The sequence below is a fragment of the Salvelinus namaycush genome, chromosome 36, assembly GCF_016432855.1.
Source record: "Salvelinus namaycush isolate Seneca chromosome 36, SaNama_1.0, whole genome shotgun sequence".
Classification (NCBI taxonomy): Eukaryota; Metazoa; Chordata; class Actinopteri; order Salmoniformes; family Salmonidae; genus Salvelinus; species Salvelinus namaycush.
Window position 1 is genome coordinate 16,502,978 of NC_052342.1, and position 21,616 is coordinate 16,524,593.

Sequence of the window (21,616 nt, forward strand, 5' to 3'; positions counted from 1 at the left end):
ACATACTGTCACCGTGCTTCGTTATCTCATTACCATCTCAGTCGCCTCAGCTGCAATATGGCTTTACTATTACAACAGGATGACATCATGATGCTTACACACATGGTCGACCGCTTTCTACTGTAGGCATTCATGGTAACCCAATGTTAAACCCAATCTGTAGCTTTTGTGTACTAATACCGAGGAATAACACAGGTATAGCACTTAAATATGGTATCCCCATTTTGCTATTTCCTTCAGTTGAATAATCATCTTTTAAACTCTTATGCGATAATAATGATAATGAGAAATCATTATAACATTGTAATAACATAGTAACAACATTGTAATAACATAAGATGAGATGTATGCGCTTTTATCCAACATTTTTACGTTTACATTTTGAAAGTTTGAGACTAAACGGTTCTATCTGCATTTTTATCAACATGTAGTTATTGACATTTAGTCTTGTTCTGTTCAATGTTCTCTACCTATATAGTACTCTAAATACCCCAATTCATGTTGTTAAGTTCAAAAGAATACAAGATAAATATAGCTGACACCATTCAAACCAATGAGTGTTCGGAACATTAACGGCAATTATCCCAGAATCATCTTTTTACAAATAGAACCTTATTATACATACACAATCATTGCAGAAATGTACATGTTAGAAGACGGTCTTATACAGAGCGACTTACAGGAGCAATTAGGGTTAAGTGCCTTGCTCAAGGGCACATCGACAGATTCTTTACCCAATCTGCCAGGGGATTTGAACCAGCAAACTAACGTGCTACCTGTAATCCACCCTGATAACTATAGTCATAACGAACAATAGATGGCTAAAGCACATAGACTACAGACAGAACTAGACTACTCAATCACTGCCTTATCTAAACTGTTAAGCCAAGCAGGCAGCCTCTGCCGAGTCCTTGCCTGCCTTTACCTGGACCAGACAGAGGCCTGCCGGCCTTCAATGTTGGTTCAGGAATACACAGTAGTAGCCTTGCTGTGTGTTGCATTGCAACATAGAAATAAAATAGGTAGATTATGTACTTTATCAATATATACTGTATAATGCAAAACACACCTCAGTAATTCATTGGCCACATCCTGTCTAACCTAGACTGGTTTAAGCCACACTGAACATTGCGTTCACCAACTGGAACAATGGTGACCGTGCAGCGTTCAGTCTGGTAAGGTTTAACCAGGCTATGTTTTTGAAATAGATCAGGGGTGGGCAAACTTTTTGGCTCGAGGACCACATTTTGATATTCAACGGAGGACCGCATTTTTTGGGGGACCAATTGTTCGTTAAAATCTATTTGCGGGGGCCTCCCGAGTGGCGCAGCGGTCTAAGGCGCTGCATCTCAGTGCTTGAGGCATCACTACAGACCCGGGTTCGATCCCAGTCTGTGTCACAACTGACTTGGAGACCCATGAGGCGGCGCACAATTGGCCCAGCATCGTCTGGGTTAGGAGAGGGTTTGGCCCAGCATCGTCTGGGTTAGGAGAGGGTTTGGCCCAGCATCGTCTGGGTTAGGAGAGGGTTTGGCCCAGCATCGTCTGGGTTAGGAGAGGGTTTGGCCCAGCATCGTCTGGGTTAGGAGAGGGTTTGGCCCAGCATCGTCTGGGTTAGAAGAGGGCTTGGCTCTCGACCTTCGCCTCTCCTGAGTCCGTACGGGAGTTGCAGCGATGGCAAGACAGTAATTACCAATTGGATACCACGAAATTGGGGAGAAAAAAGGGGTAAGAAAACATTTAAATGAAATAAAAATGTGTCTTGTGGGCCCGATTGAAGTGCCCGACGGGACGGATTTGACCCCCCTTTGCCATAGATAATGATAGAGACCTCTTGTGGACAAAAGTATTAACATGGGCAGTGCCATTGAGAGCTTCTACCAATTTAATGTAGTCAACTGGGTGGGACTTCCAACTTCATTGACTTATCCCTCCAACCACATGGAGTCATGGTTGGCCAAATCGACCGTTAAGCCCTATGCAGCTCTGGATATCTGAGAGGATTGGTGCAACTTCCACCTAGCCTATCACAGTGGAAGGGTGAGCTATTACCATATTTCTTACACCTGTCAAATCTCCACGAGTGCATAGGGCGTAGGGGTTGATTTGGGATTAGGCCTTTGACTGTAGGTGCCAGTCCCACCACCTACCTTATTGCACATGAGTGACGCAAAAAGTTTTTCTTGACCACGTGAGCAGACCGAGAAACTCCTAGCCCTACTTAGACATACTTCAAAGAGAACTGTTTAACTTTCTACCAACCTCCTGTCTCTTGTGGATACTTTTTGTGAGTTCCAGCATAAATGTACATAGCTACAGTAACAAGAGATTATTATACTGGGGTAAAATAATAGTTGTTGACTGGTGTGGTGTTTGAATTTTTCCTACAAAGCATGCCTATCAGTCCCATAACATTAAACACAGCATTAATGACAATGCAACATCCATCACGGATAACTGATGTTTTAATGACAAACTAAACCATTACATGAATCTATCTCTAAAGAATAATACTTTCTCACACTTTCACACATTGTAAACGTAACATCTGCATCAGTTTGATGCTCTCAAACGAGGAAGGGACAAGAGAGAGTGCTGACATGGCGATCCTCCCAACACAAAAGGACAACACCTCGTTACAGTTGTAATATGTCTCAGAGAAGGTCTACATTGGCCGGTTCCAAGGGGATAGAGCTGAAGTTGCCCACAATCACTGATCTAAGGTCCGTTTTGCATTTGTCGCTCATAACGATTACGGTTTGGATTTGAGGAGGGTTAAGCTGATCCTAGATCTGTGCCTAAGGGCAACATCTAACCGGGGCTAAGGCAAGCGTGGTGGTTACAAGGCGAGCAGAAGGCTCGTGGGACAGTGGAGGACCTCCCCTCCTCTCAGTGCCAGGACCAGATGTAGTACAGAACCTCCCTGGATCTTGTAGTCTGCCGCTGTCTTTTCATCGTTCCTGAGGGAAAGACAGAGCGGGAAAAAGTGGATATTAGGAAGAATGGGACAATATCATTTTCATGTCTGTTGTTATCTGACCACTGACTAAAGTATGTCTGTAGAGGTGTAGTATACCTAGGGCAAATGGGCTGCCTCCCACATTAACAATGTTCCAGTGCTGTTGCCCTAGGACTGGGATTTCCGAGACTAGTGCAGGGGAGTCATTTGTACACTGAAAACATAAGCTTTTTTTTATTTTCCTCATGATTAATTCCAAGATATTGCCTAAGTGGCTTACATCTGTTTCCCGCTGTAGATCAACCTCTGCTGTTGAGGAGGGATCCCCTCTTTCTCCTCCACTCGCTCCTTGATCCTCTCCACCTGACAGAGACAAACAGAATACACACAATGAATACATAATATCAGTGCATGGTGTACACACACACACACACACACACACACACACACACACACACACACACACACACACACACACACACACACACACACACACACACACACACACACATCAGCAACAAAGGGAATACTGGAAAAAGTACATACATACACACCTTGTCTGTGGGCTCTATGTCAATCTCAATTTCCTTCCCTGTGAGGGTCTGAGAGAAAGACATTTAGAAATACTTAATCATGTTCAGGATGATCTATTATTTGACCCCTCATAACCAGCAGAAGACAGTTACTCATGATCTATGTAGCCATGTAAAATGTCAGGTTATTCGATTCTTATTTTATGGACCCATGTATAGGTAGCTAGCTTGCTACTGATTGTATGCACTGAGCAGCTGAATTAAAAGCAAAAACTAGCTAATTTGCTAGTGGCTTAATATCTGTGTCTGACGTTCTCTTACCTTGACTTTAATCAACATTTTGACTTATTTTGTTTTCTAAACACATTAATTATATTATAACTGATATGGTATCTGTGTAATAGCTGCTAAATTTGGTTTCCAGTTCACAACATAAGCAAATTTCTACACCAATCTTCGGTCGCGAAAATGTCCTGTGTTTCTCAAACATAGGTCCTACTATTCACGTTGCTCACAATAATAGGTTCCGCTATGTGCGTTGGTACTTCGAGGAGATGTTTTCTCCATCAACATTTTTTATTAGATAAAATATGTTTATTTAAATATTTTAGTGTTCGAGAAATCTCTAGAGTTAGCCCCATTACTAGTGGTAAAAAACTACAATTTAGTAGACTCTACGACGAAGGAGTGACGTAAAGTATTTTATTTGTAGTCTTTTCTCAACCCCCACTGTACATAAAAAGCACAGATAACGGAATTATAGAACTACAAGAATAGCTTTACAGTAAAGACCCGCCCTCTTAAACATTCCTGCCTCGCATATTTAACGGAAGCGTTCTGCTGAAATAAGAAATATTCATCATACATTTCATAAAGGTAAGTCGTTTATTCCTCATTTCGTACAGAAGAAACATGATTCATATACCTACATCTAACCGTACGTACAGAACTAGGGTCTTTAACCTCTTTTGACGGTTTTAATAAAATATTTGCCTAGTTAAATTTTGACCGGATCATGGAGGCAGTGACAGCATGATAGCCCATATTGACTAGATTTTTCGAGTAACACGTTAGCTAGTTTATTAGGCCTTATATGACCAGCTTTAGCTAAATGGTCTGTAATGAATGTATTACTATTACATTATTATCGATTTGGATATTGTAAGTATCTTAAGTGTATCTTAACTCTGCAACATGTAAAAGGGGTATTTTTCCTCGCACTACTGACAGTAAACAGACCCACAAGGAACCCTGAAAATGTGCTTACTCTAATGTTTTCTGTGTCCTATTTGTAAGGCGCTCATTGTTCACTATCTCTAGCGTTTATCACATGTTCGCCCTCGTGTGTGTGTGTGTGTTTGGTTGTTTGTTTTTGTGTGTGGGTTGGTGTGAATCAGCCTGTTCTGTGCTATTCCGCCTGTTCTATACTGTTGTCCGTTTTGTCGACCCCATTGCAGACCGATCAGAAGAAGATACAACGTGTTCCTACTACGGATAACAAGCAGTAGAAATGCCTCGCATTGAGAATGACATCAAGTTGGACTTCAAGGATGTGCTCCTCCGTCCGAAACGAAGCACACTCAAGTCCCGTAGTGAGGTGCATAACTCCTGCCTTTTTCCTGTAATATACTAATATGTCTACAGTATTGTTCAATTCTATTCAATGACCGGTTTGTACCAGTAGTGTCATTTTCCAAACACAGTATATCACTCTTCAATGGTGGTGCCTTTTTCTCTACCTTCTACCTGTCTGTCTGTGTCTCTGTCTGTCTCTCTCTGTTTCTGTCTGTCTGTATCTCTGTCTGTCTGTCTCTCTGTCTGTATCTCTGTCTGTCTGTCTCTCTCTGTTTCTGTCTGTCTGTATCTCTGTCTGTCTGTCTCTCTGTCTGTATCTCTGTCTGTCTGTCTCTCTCTGTTTCTGTCTCTCTGTCTGTCTCTCTCTATCTGTCTGTCTGTCTCTCTCTGTCTGTCTCGCTCTATCTGTCTGTCTCTCTGTCTCTGTCTGTTTCTCTGTCTCTATCTGTCTGTCTCTCTCTCTGTCTGTTTCTCTGTCTCTGTCTGTCTCTCTCTATCTGTCTGTCTCTCTGTATCTATCTGTCTGTCTCTCTCTATCTGTCTGTCTCTCTGTCTGTCTCTCTGTCTTTGTCTGTTTCTCCTTCTCCCCCAGGTGGACCTGATGAGAAGTTACACCTTCAGGAACTCCAAGGGAAGCTACAGAGGAATCCCCATCGTTGCCGCCAACATGGACACCGTCGGCACCTTCGAGATGGCCCTGGCGTTATCCAAGGTATAGACATAGACATACATATTGTGTTATAAACGGCAACAAGCAAAAACAACAAAATAGCTTAAATCGGAATTCACCATCCTCACTCATACTTTCTAATACTAAACAACTCAAATATCCCCTACTGGCTCACAGAGAAAGTGGAGCCCAAATCTATGTTTATTAGATGTCTCTGTTCCCATAGATTTTATGCACTTAAAGGTGTTTAACAAAGACATTTCTCTTTCTCCCCCCAGTTCACTCTCTTCACTGCCATTCACAAACACTATTCAGTAGATGACTGGAAGGAGTTTGCAACAAAGAATCAGGAATGTGTACAGGTACATTAAAGCAATGCTGTCTGGGATATCATTTACATAGTACCCTATAAGACAAGTATCTTACTTTGCCAAACTTTTCATTATGTGTTTATCTCTCTCTCGCTCTCCCTCTCTCTCTCTCAGAGTGTGGCAGTCAGCACAGGGACAAGTGAAGGGGACTTTGACAGACTGGGTGAGATCTTAGCCGCTGTGCCTCAGCTGCAGTACATCTGTGTGGATGTGGCCAATGGCTACTCAGAGCACTTTGTCCACTTTGTCAAAGACGTGCGTCAGAAGTACCCGACACACACCATCATGGTCAGTGACTCCTCTATGCTCTCTTTTATAGTGTGCAAATTTGTGATTATGAGCATGTGATTATGCCCGCAGTATTTATACAGTTTATACATTTCAAATCACACTATTCCTGAGGGCTCCTGTCAAAGTAGTGCACTCAGGGTGTCATTTGAGCCCATATAAGACTCTAGTCAAAAGTAGTGCACTATACTAGTGCACCATCTAAGACACTGAAAGTGACTGTGTTGTCTTTGCCACAGGCAGGGAATGTGGTTACCGGGGAGATGGTGGAAGAGCTGATCCTCGCCGGCGCTGACATCATCAAAGTGGGCATCGGACCAGGTGATGTTATAACCCGGGCGATTCTGGCACATTGCGGTTTTGCTGGATCGTCATTCCTCATACCTTTTCTACAATTGATTGAATTGGGGTCTTAGTGTGGTCATGCTCATAACCTCTGACCTTCTGTCTGTCTGTGTGTGTGTGTAGGGTCTGTGTGCACCACCCGTAAGAAGACCGGGGTGGGCTATCCCCAGCTGAGCGCTGTGATCGAGTGTGCAGACGCTGCCCACGGCCTGGGCGGACACATCATCTCTGTAAGCCTCCATTATTATTATACATGTATTATACATGTATTGTTATTTTATACATAGTGATGCACCGATATTACATTTTGGGCTGATATCCAATATTTTCCTTGCCAAAAAACCCGATAGCGATATTTTAAATTTTAGCGGCCTTTTAAGCATTCTAGTACAGTTAAATAGTTAACACACACACCTGGATGCAGCGGTCTAAGGCATTGCATCTCAGTACAAGAGGCATCACTACAGTCCCTGGTTCGAATCCAGGCTGTATCACATCAGGGCGTGATTGGGAGTCCCATAGGGCTGCGCACAATTGGCCCAGCGTCGTCCGGGTTTGGCCGGGGTAGGCCGTCATTGTAAATAAGTTCTTAACTGACTTGCCTAGTTAAATAAAGGTTACACACACACACACCACACTGACCAAAAAGTTATTTTGTTGGCATTTACGTATCTCCCCATTACCAGGAAAACATCATCAAAACCTATTTCTTTCACTTACTTGCTGTGCTGTTTTGTTGTTCAGTTGTTCAGTCGTTTCATTCTCAACCAGGATTTCATCATACATGTCAAGCAGTGAAGTTCCAGCTCTGTCTGTCCGTGGCCTCTCTTCCTCGGTGCGCACTGTCACTGTGTCCGTTTCCATCTTGTCCAGCTGTGTATGTAACATTTCACGTAAACCCTGTTTCTTGTCTGCATCGAAGTAGCGATCCTTGTACCTAGCATCCAGCATGGTGGCAACACAGTAAAGAGGCTCAGAGAGAATCCCACCGAATTTCTTGTTCACAGCCTCGAGTACTTTTGTAAGTTTTAACCCCACGGTCTGTCAGCAGTTTTGATGAGCAGGCGTTTCAATGCCATGACAGAGGGTTTCACGTCTGCTGCAGACGCAGTTGATGAGCTTATTTCTCGAGTCAGTTGTTCGAATGGAGCTAGGAGTGTGTTCATGTTCTCAAATGCCATTGAAATGGCAGCAGCAGAGAACCAGCACATTCTTGAGCATGAAATACGACTTTCCTCAGTAGGAAATCCTCGTCGACCCACTGTGCTGTCAGACTCAGCATGCTCATGGGGCTGACATCGCTGGTCCAAATGTCAGTCGTGACGCCAATAGCAAGTAGCATAATGAATTCCATTATCTTGGCGTTAATGGATTTGGCCTTTGAGTTGTCTCGCTGAAATGTTCTTCCTCTTTCAAATGACTGCTCGACCTGAACTTGTTTAGTTGTTGGAAGTGTGCTCTTAGTATTTTTCTGTTTTTGTTCTGTGTAGCGCTGTATTTTCCGTGTATTACATCATCTACCTACGTTATATTAGGTATGCACGTCAGCTTTGACCTCGGTTTTGCACATCGGCGTTAAACTAGACATCGGGCCGATGCCGATGTTGGCATTTTTAGCTAATATCGTCCGATTCCGATATGTTCACCAATATATCGTGCATCCCTAGTTATACACTTACATCCTTTTGGCTCAACAGTCTTTGGCTGTCTTTGGCTCAAAAGTCTTTGTCTGTCTTTGGCTCAACACCGTGATATACATACCAAGATGGTTGAATAGATAAAGACTTCACCTGAAGACCCATAGTATCTTACTCTTCCCTCTTCTTTCTCTCTCATAAAGGACGGTGGGTGCACTTGCCCAGGTGACGTCTCCAAGGCTTTTGGTGAGTTTTGTAGCAGTAAAATGTAACATTTCAACTCACAGAGCATATAGTACTTACTTTAATCAGACTACAGAGACTCTACAACCAGTGTTGTAGTACTCAGGTCCAGGACTCGGACTCAAGTGCTACAATACATTTTCAGGACTAGTGAGTGGACTTGGACTCAACCATTTATGACTCAGACTTGGCTTCTAGTGCCTTGTATTTGCACTTTGCACTGGATAAGCTGCTATGATAAGTAGAATATTAGCAGCACTGGGTGCGCAGAGCAGCGAGGGTTCCGTTCTCTAACAGTGGGAAGGACGCGCCACACACAACCTACATCAGCTGGTGAGCTGCGGGGGAGCAAGCGATGAGTGTGGGCAGACAAGCAGGCAGGCTCTGCTAGACATCGCGTAAGCGACTCTCTTACTTCTCCATAACCGCCAGTCACTAGCCTACTATTTAGCTTTGCCTGGTTATGAAACACAAACTGCTTTACGAAATGTAAAACAATGATAGTATTGAATTTAATAGTAAAACAACAGTCTAGCTGTTTGTCTCTTTCTCTCCTTGAGTATAGAAAAGTGCATTTGTTGTCTCACGCTAACCTCACACTTTCCCCCCTGCATCCCATAGCCAGGTTCTGACAACCCTGCTATCAACAATGAGTCGTTAGGATGTCACCAGAACGTTTTAAAATGGTCACCTAAAGTTGTCAGGATGTTGTGTCATGGTCCCCTGGAGGTTTCGTCTAGTTCCCAGGATTGTCCGACCCCAGCTGGGTTCTTAGGACGTCGTGTGATGGTCTCAAGGGAATGTGTCTGACCCTGACTGGCTTTTCTCAGCTGTGGTTGTGTGTGACTGACAGGCGCGGGGGCGGACTTTGTGATGCTGGGTGGAATGCTGGCCGGCCACTCAGAGAGCGGGGGCGAGGTCATCGAGAAGAACGGGAAGAAGTACAAGCTGTTCTACGGCATGAGCTCCGATACGGCCATGAAGAGACACGCCGGGGGCGTGGCCGAGTACAGGTCAGAGATGTTACTGACCGCCTAGCAGGAAATGAGCAGCTTTAAACACTGTAGCACGCTTTAGGAAAAACACCCTTCCCCAAAACACATGTCAATATTGGACTATAAATTGTGCCTTCCTGTATTTTACTTATGCTAAAGTGTTTGTTCTATTCTACTGAGACATTTACTTTATGTTTGTATTCTTATCTTTTCTTATTTCTTATTGTTGTATTGTCAAGAAGGAACCTGCAAGTAAGCATTTGGTTAGATGGTGTATACCATGTGTATCCTGTACACACAGTACCAGTCAAAAGTTTTAGAACACCTACTCATTCAAGGGGTTTTCTTTATTTTTACTATTTTCTACATTGTAGAATAATAGTGAACACATCAAAACTATGAAATAACACATATGGAATCATGTAGTAACCCAAAAAGTGTTAAACAAATCAAAATATATATTAGATTCTTCAAAGTAGCCACCCTTTGCCTAGATGACAGCTTTGCACACTCTTGGCATTCTCTAATAAAATGAATATTGGTCAAACTTGAAGCATAAATACTAGTTTATATCCCACGTACGTACTCATGGAACTAAAAGTAGCTACGCAAAATTGCATTGGGTAGAAGAAATATGCAGACGTGTGCATCCCCACAATTCCTAACTCGACGCAAGAACGCAGGATCGCCATTTTGCGTATGGTTCTTGTGTCGTATACATACATTAGGCTTAAGAGTTCACTAAAACGTTCCCTCTTCTTCTCCCAGGGCATCTGAGGGGAAGACGGTGGAGGTGGTCTACAAGGGTCCCGTGGACGTAACCATACGCGACGTCCTGGGTGGGGTCCGCTCCACCTGCACCTACGTGGGCGCAGGGAAGCTCAAGGAGCTCAGCCGCAGGACCACCTTCATCAGGGTCACCCAGCAGCTCAACACCGTCTTTGGGAACGATAACTAGGCGAGGTCCAGGCTGGTTCCTGGGCGTAACAGGGTCAGGGGGGGTGGTGGTGTGTTTTGTTTGCTGCCTGCCCCTGTCACATGGATGCTATTACACATACTGCACACACACACACACACACACACACACACACACACACACACACACACACACACACACACACACACACACACACACACACACACACAAACACACACAGAAACATACACACACAGAAACACACAATACTGTAACCATTGATAGTAAGAATCTGTCATTTAAGAAACGTAAACCTTGGATAAGTGTTTGGTTGCCAAATCAAAACCTTTTTAGGTGACACTATCAAAACAATCCCTTATCTAGGAGTTTATTTAAGTTTTGATATTTTAGACATATTTGGCTTTTTTTCCTGTAAATTACCAGAAATGGACATTTCTTTGATAATAAGTGAACCGATGATTGTTGTGGTACTTCAGGATGTATTTTTGTGTCATCTTGCTCAATCATTCCCATTCAGCTCTGCAGGCTTTGAGTACAGGCTTCTCTCTGTCCATTATTATCTACCAAGTCCTAGAATCTCTCTCTCTTTCTCTCTCTCTCAATCCCCTCTTTCTCCTAACACTTCTATGCACGTCACCGCCATGCTATATGAAAGCCATATGCAAAAAATAGATGTAGAGTATTTCACTGTATGAAGTATTTACTATATCAAGAGTACAGGTAAAGTTTATTCCAAAAACATAGTTTTTATTATTTTAGATATATTCAATAGATGAAAATATTCCTTATAATTAGCAATATTGAAGATTTTTATGTTAAGATATTTCTGGTTATTTAACTTAATCCTTTTCAAACTCACTTAAATATATATTGACCTTGAATGATTTGCAAAAGTGTTAGATCATATTGTATTCCAGTCTTTTTTTTCCCATAGCTCCTTAGTTTTTATGTTATTCTCATGCGGACCAAATATTAAAGCGATGAGGGAAAAGATATAGTGAAACTACTGACAAACTGTTTCGTGTACTGTACAGCTACAGTAGAAACTCAAGTCAGTCAAATTACACCCAGTATGTTGAGGGGAAACTGATGGGGAATACAGAATGTGTTCAAAGTATGTTGTTAAAATAGGCTGAGGGAGACAGGACAGCTTTGAGTGTTACCTTGACTTACTGTTGATTTCACACTTTTCTCAATATTTTATATAGTCAGAGACTATATAAAATGTCCATGCAATCAGCATTTCCCATTATTGTACTTGACTGTGTCAGTTACTTTGCGAGAATGTTGTCTCTGTCTATGCATTATTATGTACTTGTAACTGACTAGTTTTCCCTATGGAGGTATATTCACTTTACTTCAGTGTTTTGGAGGATAATTCCATTTTATATCTATCTGGTTTTAGTCAAACATGTTATGCAGGTTTTATTCTACTTTTCTTCAGTCTTCTCACTTCTTTCCAATAAAGAGCATTCCATATGATTTGTGTTTTAGAGTTGATTGTTTATTTTTCATGTTAACATTGAATCTTAACATGACAATTAGAGATCCACACATTTATACAATATACAGTACATATATCAATTGTACTCTGTTTGTGTACCAGCTCATGTAATTACATGAATCACAATGTATTTAGATTTTATAAGCTAGCCATTTTTTTTATAACTGGACGGAAACATCAGCATTAACATTCAGTCAACTGACTATTTACATGATTTATTGGACAATAATGAGGTCAACTAAATATGACTAAGGGACATAAATAGGTGGAAGTTCTTGGAACATTGGGATAACATTATGATAGTTAGGTAACTTGACCAGCAGGGGGAGACAAAGTCCTTCCTTGCATGTTAAACCCAAATCCAGCCACTGTTAGTCCAACACACATTAGAATCCTACAGTACAACACACTGGCCGAAAACAACAGCATTGGAATATGCATATAATGTGGGGATGCCCGAATGTGAAAACGTTGTGGTCACAAGTTGCCATCTCTATAACGAACATAGTTGGGCCACCATCCCATGTCTCCTAAATATATAATTACGAAACAATGATTCCTCACTGACTGTCATTGTACCCCAGAAACCAGTGTGATTGTCTGGACTGACTGCAGCAAAAATAATGTTAGTTACCAGATGGAAGCCTCCACATAAGCTCTGTATTACTCAATGTCTACTACATTTCCTTGACATCTTTTCACTAGAACTTTCCACAGCCCGTGTGAACAGCGCCAAGGAAATTACAGTTGATACATTCAACAGGTAATGTAAAGTAATAATGTGTAAATTCATTCAATGTATTTTGAATATCTGTATTGAATATTTATATTGATGTATGCAACCTGACTTAATGAATGTGTGCCAAATGTAAAAACATAAGATGAGTGATACACATGTTTTTTTTATGCCTAGATATGTCCACAACATGAGCCGGGAGGGGAGGCTCATGTTGATATATGTCCACAATTAGATATGTCCACAATTCTTTTTTAACACTAGCCAGGATTCAAACCAAAAAGAGTTATTCGAAGGGTTCTTTTTTTCTAAGAGTGTAGACATTACACCAGCTCACAGAACACCCCCATATACGGCGTACCGATAACCTTCCCACATGTGCACATGGGACCCTGTTGAGACACATGCTGGTGGTAGAAATACTGTGCCTGCTGGGTCTTGGGTTGTTCATGGACCGCTCCACATGGGCACCCCCACTGCTGCTCTGGCTGAATGTTCGCTCCATAGAGACCGTATCCTCCATAGTGCTTTGATTGACTGAAAACTCCAAAGCCTCTGGCACTGGACTGTCTGGCTATGGCTGGGCTACTTCTTGTTTCCAAGGTGACAAAGGGAGTTAGATCACCCTGATGATGCTCGATCTCCATTCTGTGCAGTTCCGTCCTCTGGTGATATCTGCCCCTGCTGTAGAAGGACAGGGATGGTGGGTTGGAGGTTTTGTCCCAGAACACTTCTAATTCTATGGGACGGGGTATTGTTTCAGGTAGAGCTGCAGTTTGCCCAGGAAGATAGATAAACTGAGAATCAACGTGTGCCTGTGGAGGTTTGTCTGTATAGGTCATCCCATCACTACGCCTAATACTGTTATAGTACAGGAGCTTTCCTCCGCTCTGCTGTAGCTCCTGGACCAGCTTGTCCCGGTCGGCCCCGGGCTCCAGCCCCTTCCTCAGATCCACAGCACGGGCCTTCTCCACAGCCTGGTGCACCCCTGCATAACCCTGGAGGAAGTGGAAGGAGTCCCCATCAGACAGGGCAGCCTGCATGGTTCTCTTGGAGGTCTTGATGGACTTTATGCGAGCTGAGACGGAATTCGGGTCGCTTGTCAGGGTGATGTCACGCAGGGCGGACACTCCCTCAGTGAGCTGGACACTGTAGATAGCCAACCTCTCCCTCCATGCAATCAGTATTTCACATTATTGTACTTTACTGGGTATAGAGTTACTTTGCGAGAATGTTGTCTCTGCATTATTATGTTACGGTGTGTAACTGACTAGTTTTCACTAGGGTGGTATATTTACTTTACTTCATAGTGTTTTGGAGGATAATTCCATTTTATATCTTTTGCTTTTAGTAAAACGTGTTATGCCGTTTCTAAACATTATGTTTGGTTGTGTCAGTCCTGTCAGTTCTGACCAATAAAGAGCATTCCACATGATTTGTGTTGGTTTATTTTTCATTTTAACATTAAATCTCAACATGACAATTAAAGATCCACCCATATATACAAAATACAGTACAGATATTAATTGTACTGTTTGTTAAAATGTCAAGATTTTTTTTCACCTTTATTTAACTAGGCAAGTCAGTTAAGAACAAATTCTTATTTACAATGACGGCCTACCGGGGAACAGTGGGTTAACTGCCTTGTTCAGGGGCAGAACGATAGATTTTTTTACCTCGTCAGCTCAGGGATTCAATCCACCAACCTTTCAGGTACTGGCCCAACTCTCTAACCAATAGACTACCTGCCACCAAATGTACTTCTCAGACCTGTTTGTAAATGACCCAGTTGAAAATATCTGAACAGAAACATCAGCATTAACATTAAATCAACTGACTATTTACATGATTTATTGGACAATAATGAGGTCAGAAAAATGTGATTAAGGGACATGAAAAAGTGGAAGTTATTGATACAATGGGACAACATTACGATAGGTGGGTGAGCAGCAGGGGGAGACAAAGTCCTGCCTTACATGTAAACTCAAATCCAACCAGTGAGTCCAACACACATTAGAATCCTACAGTACCAACAACAACAACACACAAGCCGGGATCCAAACTGAATTCAATGCACTTAAGACATCGCCTACATTACACAAGCTGACAAAACACCTCCATATACGGCGTACCGATAACCCTCTCACACTTGCACTCAGAAGCCTGGTAAGACCCATGCTGGTGGTAGGAAGACTGCTGCTGAATCTGATGGACCTCTCCACATGGGCACCTCCACTGCTGCTCTGGTTGACTGTACTCTCTATACTGTCTGGCTCCGGCTGGGCTACTTCCTGTTCCCAGGGTGACAAAGGGAGTTAGGTCACCCTGACGATGCTCGATCTCCATTCTGTGCAGTTCCGTCCTCTGGTGATATCTGCCCCTGCTGTGGAAGGACAGGGATGGTGGGGAGGTTTTGTCCCAGAACACTTCTAATTCTATGGGACGGGGTATTGTTTCAGATTGAGCTTCATTTTGCCCAGGAAGATAGATAAACTGAGAATCGACATGTGCCTCTGGAGGTTTATCTGTATAGGTCATCCCATCACTACGCCTAACACTCTCATAGTACTGAGTGCAAACAGAGCTCAGTTGGTCCTTCTGCCAGCGCAGAGCATAGACATGGCCGTTATTGAAATTCTCAGTAGCTTCCTTGTCACAAACGCCAACGGTCCAATCACAGTCCTCAGAGAATTTGACCACCCACCTAGGGTTGGCATCAGAGCCGCTATCCTGGCACAGAAGAGTATGGGTGGTGAGTTTGGCAAGCGGGGTGTAGAACACTTTCCTGTGGTCCTGGGACAGAGACATGCCCCTTCCCAAGCTCTTGGGGTCAAAGGTCAACGTGGTGGTGGGAGGTAACCCTGGGGAACCCTGTTTTTCCTGGTGGTTCTCGGGGTCGACCAGAGCCAGCAGAGAACTCCACAGCTGTGTCGTCTGCTCCACGAGCTTTCCTCCGCTCTGCTGTAGCTCCTGGACCAGCTTGTCCCGGTCGGCCCCGGGCTCCAGCCCCTTACTCAGATCCACGGCACGGGCCTTCTCCACAGCCTGGTGCACCCCTTCATACCCCTGGAGGAAGCGGAAGGAGTCCCCCTCGGACAGGGCAGCCTGCATGGTTCTCTTAGAGGTCGTGATGGATTTTACGCGAGCTGAGACGGAACTCTGGATGCTCGTCAGGGTGATGTCGCGCAGGGCGGACACTCCCTCAATGAGCCGGACACTGGAGCTAGCCAACCTCTCCCTCTGCTCCTTATCCCACCTCCCTAGTTCCAGGCTCTGTCTCTCTCTCTGGGCCAAAGCCTTCTGCTCCTCCTTCAACTTCTCCCTCAGCTCTTTGTGTGCCTTAGGCAGGGTCTTCATGTTGTGGATGCGATGCTGGTCCTCGATGGCGCAGGACATGCACGCACTGGTTAGGTCGTCCAAGCAGTAGTACTCGAGAATCTTACCATGTTGGGGGCATTTTGTAGCCAACCCAACTCCCCCAGCCCCCGGTGCTATGGGTTCAGTCAGGGTATGTGTCAGTAGCAGAAATGGGACTGAAAGGTGTGGCTCCAAGTGCTGGGCACACATGGACATTTCACATTTGATGCAAGTCTTCAGTGCTGGCTTCCTGTCTTCTGTACATAAGTCACAAACAATGGCCTGGCTGTCCGGCAGCGGCAAAGCCTGGCACCCCTCAGACATGTCTTCTGTGAGCCCTGGATCAGTTGAAGCTGCCACAGTAAATGGTGGTGGGAATCGGGTGCTTTGCATTGTCCTTGACCTTCGCATGCTAAAATACCTCTAGCCTCGTAGCCCCTATAATGCTTCTAATCTGAACTTTTTACCTGTTGGTTCGTTTGCTTTTGTTCGCTCTGTCTCTGGTCTAATCTACATTTGAGGCCACCTCGTGCAAGATATGCGTCAGTCCACCAAAAGTTCCTGGTTGCTAAAATTATAATGATTCGCCTGATTTCAGTTTATGTAACAAAACAAGCTAATCGTTGTACAATATAAAACACTGTGAAATATCCTTTCAATAAAGTATTGTATTTTCAGCTGTCAGATGCCGTTGTACAAAACCGAAAGTAAAAAGATGAAAAAACACAATTTAAGAGACAATTTAGAAATAGGGTACATAGAACGGATCTATCGCTTCTTAGACTTACTTTCAATGAGTATGGGAGATCTATACTTAGCATTTCTATGTACATTTGGTCGTGTTGCTCAAAAATCTGCCTTGCTATGTATGTACATGACTGGTGACTGGGAATGGGTGTGTTCGAGTAGTTAGGCAAATGCAGTCGGCTTGTGCGCAACTACTGATTGAAATCAACAGGGGAGTCAGACACAGTTTGAAGCGACTCAAATACAGACCTTTTGCATATCCAATTCGAATCTGTTCTTTTTCCTTCAGTCTGAACAGCCAAAAAGCACATGGAATGGGATATTTCAAGCCACATTTCAAACCACCTACAGTGGCAAGAAAAGGTATGTGAACTCTTTGGAATTTCCTGTATTTCTGCATAACTTTTTCATATAACTTGATCTGATCTTCATCTAAGTCACGACAATAGACAAACACAGTGTGCTTAAACTAATAACACACAAGTATTGTATTTATCTTGTCTAAATTGAATACATTATTTAATAATTCACAATGTAGGTTGGAAAAATTATGTGAACCCCAAGGCTGATGACTTCTCCATAAGCTAATTGGAGTCAGTGTAACGCTCGTCGTTGGAATGAGAAGAGGAGGACCAATGCGCAGCGTGGTAAGTATCCATTTTAATAAGAATACTTGAACAATGAACAAAAACAATAAACTGACAAACGACGAGACAGTTCCGTATGGTGAAACAGACACAGAAAATAACCACCCACAAAACACAAAGGAAAACAGGCTACCTAAATATGGCTCCCAATCAGAGACGACTGACACCTGCCTCTGATTGGGAACCATACTAGGCCAAACACAGAAATAGACAACCTAGACATACAACATAGAATGCCCACCCACATCACACCCTGACCAAACAAAACATAGAAACATACAAAGCAATCTATGGTCAGGGCGTGACAGTACCCCCCCCAAAGGTGCGGACTCCGGCCGCAAAACCTGAACCTATAGGGGAGGGTCTGGGTGGGCATCTGTCCGCGGTGGCGGCTCTGGCGCGGGACGTGGACCCCACCATAGTCTTAGCCCGCTTAAGTGGCGTCTTTGGCGCGGCGACCCTCGCCGCCGACCTAGGACTGGGGACCCTAATAAGGGGCACCACTGGACTGAGGGGCGCCTCTGGACTGAAGGGCGGCTCAGGCGCCTCTGGACTGAAGGGCGGCTCAGGCGGCTCCTGACTGAAGGGCGGCTCAGGCGGCTCCTGACTGAAGGGCGGCTCAGGCGGCTCCTGACTGAAGGGCGGCTCAGGCTGCTCCTGACTGAAGGGCGGCTCAGGCGGCTCAGGACAGACGGGCGGCTCAGGCGGCTCAGGACAGACGGGCGGCTCAGGACAGACAGGCGACTCTGGCAGATCCGGACTGGAGGGAGACTCTGGCAGATCCGGACCGGAGGGACACACAGGAGACTTTGTTCTTAGAACAGGCACAGTACTCACCAGGCTGGAGAGATCTACTGGAGGCCTGGTCCTTGGAGGAGGCACAGGATAGACCGGTCCGTGGAGGCACACTGGAGGTCTCGAACTAAGGACCTGCACAACCCGTCCTGGCTGGATGTTTATTTTAGCCCGACACTTGCGGGGCGCAGGCACAGGACGCACTGGGCTGTGCAGACCCACGGGAGACACAGTGCGTAGGGCTGGTGCCATATAACACGGACCGAGGAGACGTACTGGAGACCAGATGCGCTGAGCAGGCTTCATCGCACCTGGCTCGATGCCCACTCTAGCCCAGCCGATACGAGGAGCGGCAATGTAGCGCACCGGGCTATGCGTGCGCACTGGGGATATCGTGCGCTTCTCCTCATAACACGGTGCCTGCCCGGAACACCTCTCTCCACGGTAAGTACGGGAAGTTGGCTCAGGTCTCCTACCTGACTTAGCCCCACTCTCCGTGTGCCCCCTCCCAATAAATTTTTGGGGCTGCCTCTCGGGCTTCCATCCGCGCTGCCGTGCTGCCTCCTCATACCACCGCCGCTCAGCTTTCGCTGCCTCCAGCTCTGCCTTGGGGCGGCGATACCACGCTGCTTGGTCCTTTTTTGGTGGGTGGTTCTGTAACGCTCGTCATTGGAATGAGAAGAGGAGGACCAATGCGCAGCGTGGTAAGTATCCATTTTAATAAGAATACTTGAACAATGAACAAAAACAATAAACTGACAAACGACGAGACAGTTCCGTATGGTGAAACAGACACAGAAAATAACCACCCACAAAACACAAAGGAAAACAGGCTACCTAAATATGGCTCTGTTAGGAATTTTATGAATAATGACTAAACAATGTTTACATTTAGATAAAACTATAACTAACTGAACTCTACCCTGTATTATTATTATATCTGGTTAATAATGTTAATTCATAAGGAAGGGATTATGTAGCATGAACAAGGAGTATTTAAAACATAATAAACACCATTCCAACTTAGTTGAAGAGGTGTGTGGTGAGGGTTATAAAGTAAACAAAAAGGATCGTTAAACTATGGTTGAACTGATCCAACTTAGCCCTGAGATGTTTAGATAAGGCAGTGAGTAACTTCTTAGGTCTTCCATTATCTTGAGTTGTCTGCTAAAGTGGTAATAAATTATAGTGAGCCTTCAGGAGAATAAATTATATTGTGTGTCGTGTGTGTGCGCTGGTGAGTTGGAATGAACTTTTAACCCTGTTTTCTCTTGGTCAAGAGGAGGAGCTTTATTCTGTAACCAATGACGTTATATTTTGTATTAGTGATGTCAGTTAGAGCTAGCCTGCTCTATAAAAAACACTCACAAAATTTGAGTTTGCTATTCACAAGAAGCCTTTCCTGATGGGAACCATGTCTCAAACAACAGAGATCTCAAAAGACCTAGGATTACCAATTGTTGACTTGCATAAAGCTGGAAAGGGTTACAAAAGTATCTCTAAAAGTCTTGATGTACATCAGTCCACGGTAAGACAAATGGTCTATAAATGGAGAAAGTTCAGCACTGTTGCTACTCTCCCTAGGAGTGGCCGTCCTGCAAAGATGACTGCAAGGGCACAGCGCAGAATGCTCAATGAGGTTAAGAAGTTAAGAAGAATCCTAGAGTGTCAGCTAAAGACTTACGGAATTCTCTGGAACATGCTAACATCTCTGTTGACGAGTTTACGATACGTAAAACACTAAACAAGAATGGTGTTCATGGGAGGACACCACGGAAGAAGCCACTGCTGTCCAAAAAAAACATTGCTGCACGTCTGAAGTTTTCAAAAGAGCACCTGGATGTTCCAGTGCTACTGGCAAAATATTCTGTGGACAGATGAAACTACAGTTGAGTTGTTTGGAAGGAACACACAACACTATGTGTGAAGATAAAAAGGCACAGCACACCAACATCAAAACCTCATCCTAACTATAAAGTATGGTGGAGGGAGCATCATGGTTTGGGGCTACTTTGCTGTCTCAGGGCCTGGACAGCTTGCTATCATCAACGAAAAATGAATTCCCACGTTTATCAAGACATTTTGCAGGAAAATGTAAGGCTATCTATCCGCCAATTGAAGCACAACAGAAGTGTGATGCAAAAGGACAAGGACCCAAAACACAGAAGTAAATCAACAACAGAACGGCTTCAACAGAAGAAAATACGCCTTCTGGAGTGGCCCAGTCAGAGTCCTCACCTCAACCCGATTGAGATGCTGTGGCATGACCTCAAGAGTGCGGTTCACACCAGACATCCCAAGAATATTACTGAACTGAAAAAGTTTTGTAAAGATGAATTGTCCAAAATTCCTACTGACCGTTGTGCAGGTCTGATCCGCAACTACAGAACATTTTGGGTTGAGGTTATTGCTGCCAAAGGAGGGTCAACCAGTTAATAATTCCAAGGGTTCACATACTTTTTCTTGCCACTGTACGAAGCTGCCTCCAACATCGTTTTAGAGAATTTAGCAGTATGTCCAACTAGCCTCACAACCACAGACCACGTGTAACCACTCGAGCCCAGGACCTCCACATCCGACTTCTTTACCCATGGGATCTTCTGAGACCAGCCACCCGGAGAGCTGATGAAACTGAGGAGTATTTCTGTCTGTAATAAAGCCCTTTTGTGGGGGAAAATGCATTCTGATCGCCTGGGCCTGGCTCCCAAGTGGGTGGGCGGGCCTAACCCTCCCAGGACCACCCAATGCACTTTCGCAACAGTGCCTGACTTGGGCAGGAGCTCACTGATACTCTGTACCATCACCTCTTATTTTCTACTGCATAAGATCCTGCACGTCTTATAAAATATTGGCTAAAAGTATTGTGGAGTTCTTGCACCTAAATATAAACAGTACAGGCACCCAACATGAGTACCAGCACCTATTTCCTTCCCAGTCAAGCACTGGAAACAACACATGGAAATATAGCTGCAAACAGCAATGCCGGGGTTCAGCTATGGGACCACTGTGCCACCATCAGGACAAATTTGACACATTAACCTAGGACTAATTATTGTACTGTTTACCACACTTGCCAAATATCAGATCTTAAAATAAAATGGATCATGCAATATGCAGTTAATCTGCTTTTGATGTATTTTGGACCATTTTCAATGATGTTGACTACTTTAAATATTATCTTCTCCAGAACCGCTGGACCGATCGGCACCAAATTTGGTGTACAGCATCGATGCACGCACATCTTCAAACACAATATTTTCCAAGACTCTAGCTAAAC

The 21,616-nt window shown here is 44.1% G+C and overlaps 2 protein-coding genes across 4 annotated transcripts; one reads left to right on the forward strand and one right to left on the reverse strand.

The window, feature by feature from the left end:
• Positions 1–2,447: 2,447 nt before the first annotated feature.
• Positions 2,448–4,041, reverse strand: LOC120030380 (NEDD8). Its single transcript, XM_038975769.1, has 4 exons — positions 3,814–4,041; positions 3,514–3,561; positions 3,240–3,322; positions 2,448–2,960 (listed from the first exon to the last, which is right to left on the reverse strand). The coding sequence occupies exons 1-4, from the start codon at positions 3,829–3,831 to the stop codon at positions 2,840–2,842; spliced, it is 270 nt and encodes an 89-aa protein (XP_038831697.1). The 5' UTR covers positions 3,832–4,041; the 3' UTR covers positions 2,448–2,839.
• A 229-nt stretch (positions 4,042–4,270) lies between these two features.
• On the forward strand, positions 4,271–12,035 carry gmpr2 (guanosine monophosphate reductase 2). Of its 3 annotated transcripts, none has more exons than XM_038975655.1 (10): positions 4,271–4,368; positions 4,950–5,089; positions 5,660–5,779; positions 6,016–6,099; positions 6,223–6,396; positions 6,636–6,717; positions 6,865–6,971; positions 8,582–8,624; positions 9,475–9,634; positions 10,385–12,035. In XM_038975655.1, exons 2-10 carry the CDS (start codon positions 5,003–5,005, stop codon positions 10,572–10,574), a joined length of 1,047 nt encoding a protein of 348 aa, XP_038831583.1. In that variant the 5' UTR covers positions 4,271–4,368; positions 4,950–5,002; the 3' UTR covers positions 10,575–12,035. The 3 variants fall into 3 exon arrangements, with proteins under 3 accessions (XP_038831583.1, XP_038831584.1, XP_038831585.1); XM_038975656.1 differs by having other exon boundaries at positions 4,300–4,368; positions 4,890–5,089; XM_038975657.1 differs by lacking the exon at positions 4,271–4,368 and adding an exon at positions 4,519–4,653.
• Positions 12,036–21,616: the final 9,581 nt, after the last annotated feature.